The 10,794-nt window shown below is 24.4% G+C and overlaps 3 protein-coding genes across 3 annotated transcripts in view; 2 read left to right on the top strand and 1 right to left on the bottom strand.

Moving 5' to 3' along the window:
* Spri (Src homology 2 domain-containing protein sprint) overlaps nucleotides 1-10,794 on the bottom strand; it is a 256,568-nt gene that overhangs the window by 230,014 nt on the left and 15,760 nt on the right. The gene's annotated exons all lie outside the window — the stretch shown is intronic.
* LOC145936513 (uncharacterized) lies at nucleotides 2,574-5,284 on the top strand. Its single transcript, XM_083038765.1, has 5 exons — nucleotides 2,574-2,723; nucleotides 2,926-3,028; nucleotides 3,407-3,534; nucleotides 4,029-4,143; nucleotides 4,968-5,284. Exons 1-5 carry the CDS (start codon nucleotides 2,682-2,684, stop codon nucleotides 5,045-5,047), a joined length of 468 nt encoding a protein of 155 aa, XP_082894891.1. The 5' UTR covers nucleotides 2,574-2,681; the 3' UTR covers nucleotides 5,048-5,284.
* On the top strand, nucleotides 7,082-10,769 carry LOC145936555 (pheromone-binding protein Gp-9-like). The gene is made up of 5 exons (XM_083038797.1): nucleotides 7,082-7,240; nucleotides 7,436-7,535; nucleotides 9,159-9,274; nucleotides 9,925-10,039; nucleotides 10,505-10,769. The coding sequence occupies exons 1-5, from the start codon at nucleotides 7,199-7,201 to the stop codon at nucleotides 10,573-10,575; spliced, it is 444 nt and encodes a 147-aa protein (XP_082894923.1). The 5' UTR covers nucleotides 7,082-7,198; the 3' UTR covers nucleotides 10,576-10,769.

The following is a 10,794-nucleotide window of genomic DNA, read 5'->3' as shown; positions in this document are numbered from 1 at the left end:
CTCTTTTATTTTGATTAAGTGTACATTATTGAGTGCTTAACAATTATATTTTTTATATCTTTCTACAATTTTATATTTTTAAATATTATAAATACAATATTTATATCTACAAACATAATATTTTTAATATAAAGTACTAATATATAAAATATGAATTATATTTTTTATACAACCTACTATTTGGTTAAATAATCTCATTAAATGCATTGATATTTCTAAATAGTGAATTTTTTAATAACATTTCAGTTTTTGAAACTTCTATTTGATGCATTATATATAAATTGATATGTTTTTTTACGTTTTAATTTTTTAATTTTTTATTTAGAAAAGTTTTTTTACAGATTTTACCAATTTTTGTTGATATTTTTTTAAAAATAATTTTTAAAATTTTATTATATAAAAATATTTTTAAAAAATTTGCAATAAAATCGAAGATAAACTAAAACACAAAATAACACATGTAAAATTCACAAATGTGATGAGTAATCTCAAGTCATTTATAAATTCTTATACTCAAATTCTTTTTCGTGAATTCTTATACTCATTCTTTTTCTAACTATGCTATTATTTCTTATTTCATCCCGACTGAAATTCCGAAATCTTTAAAAAATTATGCTGCAGCTGCTATACCTGGATGCGAGCTTATAAATAAACGAAGCAATCTTAACGCGTTATGAATTATTTAGCGTCGCGACGACGATAAGCGCAATGTGTTAACGGTCGGCCTCTGTAAAATGCGTGTATATACACAATATGCAACGTGTTTGTATCTGTGTGTATGTGTAAAAGCAAAGAGAGATCGCGTAAGCGACTCACGTCCCCGGATATATAATGGCAATCTGTAATGGTAGAAGTTAGCTCGTATAGACAGCTAACATCGCATAAAGTTGTCGCCGAACAGAGAACAAGGGTTGAAACAAGGAGAGGATAATATTCTTGATGCCAGGATCAATTTTAAAGGGAAACTATTATGTAACAAGAAAGTCCCAAATTTGGAAATATAAAGTGCTTTCGCACTTGGAACTATGTCAAAAACTTCGCAATTTTTAATATTATAAAATTAAATTTAAATTACCTACTTGAAAATTTTCTACTTGTATTCTCTTTCAGTTAAAAAAGTTAAAAAAAATAAACCAATATTTTAGAATAAAAGTATTTAAAAAATCAACCAATTTTAATTAATTTAAATTTCATATTAATTTTATATGAAAATATTAAACATTAAAATTTTATATACATATATATTTTATTATACAATATTCAAATATTCCTAAAAATGAATTTATTGTCAAACAGAATTGGAATTATTCTATCTGATACTCGATACAATTGCTTATTATAATGAAATCACGTTAAATAAAATAATGTACATGGAACGCAATTTTCAAGCAATTTTAACACTAAAAGAAAACAACTAATCACTTTTGCCGGATATGTCGTACATATGTGTGTATATGTGTATATGTATATGTGTCTCACATCAGTAACTCTAATTACGATCTATTATCCAACAGTCAATTTCGAAACCGACAATATAAAGTTAAAAAAATATTTTTCCAGGAGCTATTTGTCACTAAATACAGACAGAAATAAGCCAAATCAAAATAAAGTTCGACTTTGTGATCTAACAAGAACGCACATCCTCCGGCGTTCTCACGTGGTTATCGTGAAGTCATTATTTTTATCATTTATCTTCGTAATTTGCTGCCATCATTTTTATCATTTCTCATCAAAATTCGTTATTTTTTTTCGTAAGATTACCAATTGCTTGTGTTAAACTATAAAAAATATAAGAGATACATTTTAATATTAATATTTTATTTAAAAAACATATTTTATAGTAATAAAAACTAATTATTATAGTATATTAGAAAAAATTTTATATATTAAATTTATATATTATATTATTAATAAATAAATATATTATAATTAATAATAAATAAATATATGTATATATGTATATTAATTTTATATATTAAAATTTGGAGACTATAAAGTGCATTCTTAATAAATAATATATTTTATAATCCTTTTATTCTTATTGATTGTACATCATTGAGTACTGAACAACTAAATCTTTTATATATTTTTACACTTTTGCAATTTTAGATATTATAAATATAATATTTACAAACAAAATATTTTATATATAAAATAATATATAATAAATATTTTATATATAAACTAATATATAAGATATATATTATATTTTTTATATATAATAGAATATTAATTATATAAAAATTTTTCCGTGTATAATTTTTAATTTATATACACTGATTTATATTACCTCAAACATTCTGAATATTAGTTTTGCGCATATTCGACGTGATTTTTTTTCAAAGTCAAAGATGTTACATACTCTGACGAGCTCTAATATACACGCACGAAATAATAGAGGCAGCGCGATATCGCGCCATCGAAAATTATGCTCTTAAAAATCTGATATAACAGCCAATTATACTAATCACGCTTCCGCAAATCCGCACACATTATATATACATTATATACATATATACAGAAATACATATTGTCTTTTGTAGATTGATGACGTAAGGTCACATGGAACGGTACGACATGTGGGATGATAATATAAATATGAGCACAGATACATTTTCATCCAGTTGACGAATTAATTCTCAGCAAAGTTGTTCATTCTTCTGTCATTAAACTACAAAGAGATGAAGAGAATCGCGCTCCTCGTTTTAGTTCTTATCGCTAATGCAAGTGCAAATTTTTTAAGTGAAATTTAAAAAAAAAATATATATACAAAATAAAAATTTTTCTCAATAATAATAAGTTTTATTATTACTATAAATTTCTATTAGTGCAATTTTCTTATATTTTGTGTTATAAATTGCAATATTCTTTTATTACATTTGCCAACAGTATGACAATAAAGAAATTATAATATGATTATTCTAGGTAATCGCCGATGAAAAAAAGGACATAGAAACATTAGCAACAGATTTGGAAACCGATACACAAACGATAGAATTATGTCTGAGTGAAATTGGGGAGACTTTGGGTAAGTGTTACACACAATATGATGTGTGTATGTGTGTGTGTAATTCAAAAATTATGAATTTAATATTTAAAATTAAATTACAATATTTATAAATAAAAATTTAGTATTTAAAATTTATAAATAAATATATATATATATATATATATATATATAAGTAACTTTAACAGTTTGTGTGTGTGGAAAGTTTCTTTTACTATGCAATTTTTATAAACTTTCTCGTAAAAAAAAAAACAAAGAAAAAGATAATATAAATATAACAATATAGAAGTAACAAATCTACTTGAATTTATACATTAAAATTTTTCCTTTTTTGCAAACATTTCAATAGAAATTACATATTCTTGATTTTCCACAATTAAAAATATTTTTTCATGACAGAGGAAATAAATATTTCGAGACAAAAGTGGGATGAAATCGAAGATGAAAAAGACATCGATGAAGAAACTAAAAAATCTTTGATGATATACTGTCGTTTTATAGCATGCATAATGGAGAAGACAAATAAGGTAACATGTCTACACGCAATTTTAATTATTGTACTAATTTCTTTTAATAATTATAATGAGATTGACTTTATATACATAATATATAATTATACATATATATATATATATATAATAACATATATATATATATATATATATATATATATATATATATAATGTAGAAATGCACTTTTTTTACTTCATATTATTTTTTCTATTCAAATTATTTCTATATATGTTAAATACGGAATTACGTATTTATATAATAATTTATGACAATTTAGTTAAAAATATTATTATATTTAAATACATATACATATATATATGTATATGTATATATGTACATATATATACACATACATGATGCATATGAAATCAAATAGAATTAAATTAAACCTATTCAAAATTAGATAAAAATAATTGCAATAATTATTCTCTTATTATGTTGTTAGTGATCAATATCACATAATATTTCATGTTTTTGTGTATGACCCGTTTTTCTCCAATAACTTCAGATGAAAGACACGAAGATAGTTTTAGACAAAGTATTAGAAGTGGTCAACAGGTGGGAACAGAATATATCAAAAGTAAAATATGACGAGGAAATTCTAACGAAATGCGTGAATTCACGTAAGTAAAATCTTAAAGTAAATAAATAAACTAAAATAAAAAAAATATTCTCTTTCTCTTCTTCTTTTTTCAATTTTTTTATATAATAACAGTTTTAATTATATTGTATACTTGCTTCTTAAATTTATAGAAATGTATAGGTATATGTATAGAGAGAAAAGTAGCCTAATGCATATCAGTCTTCTAAATCATACCTCATTAATTTTTTATTTATTATTGAAGTATATTTAAACATGTGATGACGAGTAAAAATGAAATATAATAAACCGAAAAGGCTCTGATATAAATACAAAAATTCGGATAAGAAATAAACTAATAAGAATTGTAGAAACTAGTAGCAAAAAATTGTCTAAAAATCTTTATTAATTTGAATGTTACGGTCATTTCTTTGCCTTTGGACCATCTTCATATCAATTGACAAAAAAAATCATACATCTCGATCTCGTTTTCGATCACTTTGAGAACTTATTTACCAAAGATGTGAGGCGAGAATAAGGCGAGATCAAGAGCATAAATATTTTTTGTCAATTGAACTGATGAGAATTATCCAGAGGAAGAGGGGGAAGGGGATCGAAACATTCAAATCAAAGAAAGAAGATTTTAAGATAATTTTTTTGCGCCTAATTTTTGCGCCTGACCTTTGTTAGCCTATTTCCTATCTGAATTCTCTCTCATATATATATACAATATAAGATATAAATTTTTACTTAAAAAAATAAGTAAGAGTATAAATAAAAATTTATTTCAACATTAATTTTATAATATCTATAGTTTCTATATTGTGTACAATATTTCTAATAATTTTTCTTTCTTAATATTTTCAGTAAATGAAAATGAAATGACTCCAGACGATAGGTCGTTCGGACTTATGTTTTGTTTTATTAACAGCGAAAAAGAGGCGTAGGCAAAATAAAAAAATAAAAGGAAATATTCGCACAACATGTAACGTAAAGTCGGAAAAATTGTGATATTTCCTATAGTACAGTGATAACATCAGAAAATAAAGATTTACGCCATCAGGATTTATGGAAAATAAGATAATATTCTTCTTAGAAACTTACAATATTATTGCAAACTCACAATAAAACTATTTGCTTATATATCATGTTACTGATATTAAATAAAATCGTCTAATTAAAAATTTGATAACTTATTTGTATCACCTGTAACACATTAACGAAATAAAATAGATTTTTAAAAATCTATTTTAAAATGCAGCAATTTAAAACAAAAAAGGTAAAATAAGAAAATTGCCATATTCTTAAAAAAATTGTCTGGATTCCTACACACTGTGAAAAATAAAATTCAGGATATTTTATTTTATTTTATTTTATTTTATTTTAATTAATTATTTTATTTTATCTTATTTTATTTTATTTTATTTTAATTAATAAAAGAAGGGAAAGAGAGAGAGAGAGAGAGAGAGAGAGAGAGAGAGAAAGAGAGAGAGAGAGAACTTCAGAGAAAGACTGATGCAAAGAGCTAAAAACCCCAATAAGGGATTTTAGGAAAGCATATAAAGAAGAAATATTTAGAATAATTTGGAAAGATTATTTTATGATCTAGATATAAATGTACTGTAAGTTTCTAAGTTGAAAATACACTGTTAAAAAAAAAATTTTTAAACGTAATAAAATAAAACTTTAATTAATTTTTGTGAAGTCTAAAACATGAATCAAAAATAAAGAAATAAAATAAATATGAATGTATCCAGTGCATAAAACTTTGACAATTCTTAAATTCTCATATATGTATTATAGATTTATTATAGATTAAATTAATTTATCTTGTGACGCAGAATATATCTATAACCTTAATAGCATGTTTTTTACGTCATTTTATGATGAATAGCAAAACACAGCAGTGATAAAAGCATATTAAATGATAGCTGCAATTACTAGTATCTCCCACGAGCTTTATTTAATTTAAAAATTACAGAACACAATTCAAATTTAATTTTTTTTCATAATTTCAGTTTTAATTTAAATATAATATAATTTCGTATTAATAAATTTAAAAAATTATGCAAATATAAAATTAATTGCATTCATTAAGAATTGAACATATTTACAATGTAAACTTTATTGATTAATATTTCACTGTAAAAATATCTCGTTAATATATAAAAGAGTAAATGTATAATTTTTGACAAAAGATAAAATTATAATAAAACGTAAAACACGTTTTATCGCAAAACCATGTTGGAAATCATGAAGCGATGTCTTTAGAATACAGAGTTAATCATCGCACGCTCAAATAAAATCGCATAAAGTCGTTTATTCAAGATTTAAGAACACGGGAAATCCCCAAAGTGATTAAGTTCAGAGATAACAACTTTCCTCGTTTGTTTTTGCTTCACTAATTTTTTTATCGACGCAATATTCGTTTGAGATCTTTTGTGAAAAAAAGTGTTTTCTTCGAAGTTTCTTCTTAAGTTTTTTTGAAAATTTAAATTTTTTTTAAAAGAACATTTTAAAAGTACGAATTATTAAATTCTACTCAATAATCTTAATGTTAAGATACTCAATTTTAAGATTTTGAATAATGAAAAAATAACGACATAATAAGAAAATTGCGAATAAAGAATTGCTTGTACAATGTATCAAAATTAAAATTTAAAATTCTGAATACACACACACACACACACTTATCACAAGATGCGCCTTAAAATTACAGGTAAGATGTAATAAAAATATCTCGAGAATTTCTAGCATGTCATTATATAATATTCAACTTCCTTGTTTCTACGTAAAATTATAATATTTCAAATCGATCGAAAGATACGTGATGCAAATTGCGGCGTGAATTTCCAATCAGCGTTAATCTTCTTTAATCCGTACATCGACCGCATAAGATGCAGTAAGATTTTTCCTCCTATACTTTTTCCGCGCACATAACAGAGATATAATATCGACGGCAATTTTCCTATAACGTTTTCTCGAGGTCGACGATTACCACATTTAGTGCTTGTACGAGATATATAAATAGGGGTGTGTTGGCTCGTTACTGTCAGTTCACGACGCAGTATCGAAAGTGCCTCATCAGTGAAATAAAGATGAAACTCCTCGCGCTATTCGTCTGCCTGATTGCAATCGCCGTAAGTAGACACAATTATATTATTAAATATTAAAATAAAAAATTAAATTATTATTAACAATTTTTACAATTAAATATTTACGTTATTATAATTTAAATATATAGAAAAATTTATAACACATCTAACTTTCAAGAAATATAAATTCTTATTATTTATCAGTAGAATATTTATTTAGTTTTACAATATTAATTTCAGATGATTGCCGATGCAAATATTGCAGATATAGCTTTACATGGAGGAGCATTACCCGCCGCGGATTTGCAACAATGTTATGAGAGGACGAATCTGGTAGAAGGTAAACTTCTTGAACTTTTTGAGAGAGAATTTATATTCGCACACACACGTATGTAACATATGTTTACATATATTCATATACAGTCGACTCCTGATTGACAGCCTCCCGCTTTAAAATCACTTCAATATTGCCTATATAAACTAAACACTTCCCCATCTCATGTCAAAGAAACAGTTTCAGTGATTCAAAATCTTTAAGGTCTAAAAATGACATTTATATTAATAATTGCAATATTATTATATTAATTATTTAAATTTCATTTCTTTAGTAAGTTTATATATTTATATATTTTTTATATTAATTTTAATAAAGAAGATTCTATAGAAAGAGATATACTTTCATCCGTCAACTACTGAATCTTTCTTATATTTGAAGATTTGTATCACATTTCTTAAACAACTTTATATATATTATATATACGTAATTTAAAAATTATAGAGTTATTTCAAACTTTTTTTTACATAAGTTATATAAATACAATAATCATGAAAATACAATACTTTATTTACCAAAACAATGATTAACTAAATAATTATCTTCATTGTAATTATTTTTACAATTAGTAATATTGTAATTCTTTCTACAATTAGTAATATACCTACTTATATATAAAAGAATGTTGTAAAACTGAATTATATACTTAAATATTAGTTCACAAATACATTTGTCATTTGTACGACTTTTAATTGTTATTTTGCGTTCGGTCTTTACACAAGATTCTAGATATACAAATGCACTAATGCAGAAAACGTATCATGATGCGGGTACTTTTCGGTACTCTACTTTCCTAAAGCCCCTATCAGCGACTTTATGATGGGAGTCGACTGTACATATATATCCGCACGAGTGTTTTCATATATGTATGCGCGAAATTGCTTATTTTAATATATCAACGATACGACTCCACATTACTCTATCCTCTCCCAACAACCTTGACTTTGACGTATGTTATCTATAGATCATGAGTCAATAACTTCTAAAAAGTTTTAGCAGTCGTTCGTTTCTTTTTATTTATTAAAAAGTTATAAAGAAATTATTCACAATGATTAATGGGAAATTAATTTAAAAAGATGACTTCTCTTCCTTTTATTTGGTAATTTACAAAAATATGTATTCTTTTATAATTATTTTTGTTGACCCCCCCCCCCCCCCACACACACACAAGGTGTCCCAGAGTCACCGCATTAATGCTAATGACAGATTCCTAACATTATTTAGAGATTTTTTTCTCAGAGAAAATGTCAAGAGAGATCTTCATTTTTTGCAAATTTCTATCATTCTTTACAAATTTTTGACATTATTCTTATCTTTGTGAGCAATCCTTAAGTCAAACTTCTATTAACATAAACTCTATCTGAAATTAATTGAAGAATGTTTTGATGATCATTTAATACTCCATCAAATTTTTAATTTGCAAAATGCCCTTCTTTTTGACTCGCTTATAAATCGGAAATTATTGATGCCTCGACATTTTCACTAAGGAGAAATTGTCTCCAAATAATCTCAAAAATCTGTCGTTAGCAGATGATGCGGTGATCCAGGGACACTCTGTATATATCAAATAAAGAATGAAATGCACAATTATTTTTTACGATGTAATAATATTAAATAATTATTTTTTAGCTGATTTAATTACAAACGCAGAAATAAAGGATGGTTCTTATAAAAATTCAGAAAATGCGGAAAAAGCGAAAATAAATGGTTGCTTCACGTTATGTATATTGGAAAGTCGGGGCCAAGTAAGTAATATATTAACGAAACATTTATTTCATAAAAATTATCAAAACACTTCATTAATATATTCATCACTACATTTTTCGTTAACCTTAGTTTATTTTTAATTTTAAAAAACTACTAATTTTGATATGTAAAAATTATAAATTTATTTTAATCAGAATATATCCTTGTTATAATTTTGTTTTATCGCAAAATATATTTTTCATTGAATATAAATAGTTGATTATATGTATGTTGTATATAATCATGTATCAATTATAATATCAAACTTAAAAGAGTTAAAAAAACAATTATTAAAAGCAAAGATTATATTTTTAACGCATTTATAACATAAATCTTCTCAGAGTTAGTATTAAATATTTTAATATAAAATATTTCAATATTAAATATTAAATATTTTAATATTATATAAAATATATTGAAGTGTACGTAGTCTAAAATCGAAATAGTTTTTTAATCGTGTATTAACCGATGCGATTATTAATTCAAATTACATCGAAACACAACTTTGATGATATTTGGATTAGAAGTTTTTGACATACTACTCTTCATACATTCTTGCACCGACATTATTTACATTTTTTCCATATTTAAGATATCGTTCATAATATACAAAAATTATATATTTATTATATTTTATAATTATTTCTAGATCATTGACTCAGAGATTCAGAAGGACAAGTTGTACGGCAAATCAGCACATGCTCATTTGAATCAGGCTACTCAAGCTAAAATATACGCGACTGTAGACCGTTGCGTTGAACAAGGCAAGAATAATTTTCATATAAAATGTTTTATTTTTAAGAAAAAATACTTTCAAAATTAGAAGATTAATAATATATAATAAATTTATATTTTTTTCTTAAGTTTAGTTAATAAAACTTTCTTAATAATGCATGCATAATTTCATTTAGTATATGACAAATAATTACTTATACAGTAATTAAGAAATATTTTTTTATATATAATATATATAATCACAAGTTATCTCATAAATGTCGACAATGTCGTTTTCTTCAAGATTATAATTTTGAATAATAAAAGGTGCATAAATATATGTATTTAATAAATTATATATTCTTTATTATTATTTTTGCAACAATATGTTATCGAACAATTTTCTAATTTTTTATTTAAAAAGTTTGATTTTCATGTAATGAATATTTCAATCTTTATGAGATAACTGAACATATATAAAACATATAAAAACAATAATTATGTCATTATTTCAGTTAAAACAAAACCGGATATGTGTGACAAGTCCCTTGACCTTGTTACGTGTCTCTGGAAAGATTTCATCTAACTCTCTGACAAAAGAGAGACAGAGAGAGAGAGAGAAAAAGAGAAAAGAGAGAAAGATTGTTAGTGTAACAAATAGATTCGCAAATAAATATATGAAATACTATTTCAATATAATGATATGAAGAGTAAATTTGCGCTACAATTATTATAAATATATACTGTTCTCTTTATATTAATAAAAATTCGTTTACATTATATTTTGTGTATGTATGTTTTACTC

This window comes from Prenolepis imparis, unplaced genomic scaffold, assembly GCF_030444845.1.
Source record: "Prenolepis imparis isolate NDT839.2.m4 unplaced genomic scaffold, iyPreImpa1.0 SCAF_1, whole genome shotgun sequence".
Taxonomy (NCBI): domain Eukaryota; kingdom Metazoa; phylum Arthropoda; class Insecta; order Hymenoptera; family Formicidae; genus Prenolepis; species Prenolepis imparis.
Note: the sequence above shows the minus strand (reverse complement) of the source record. Positions and strands in the feature narration are given on the sequence as shown.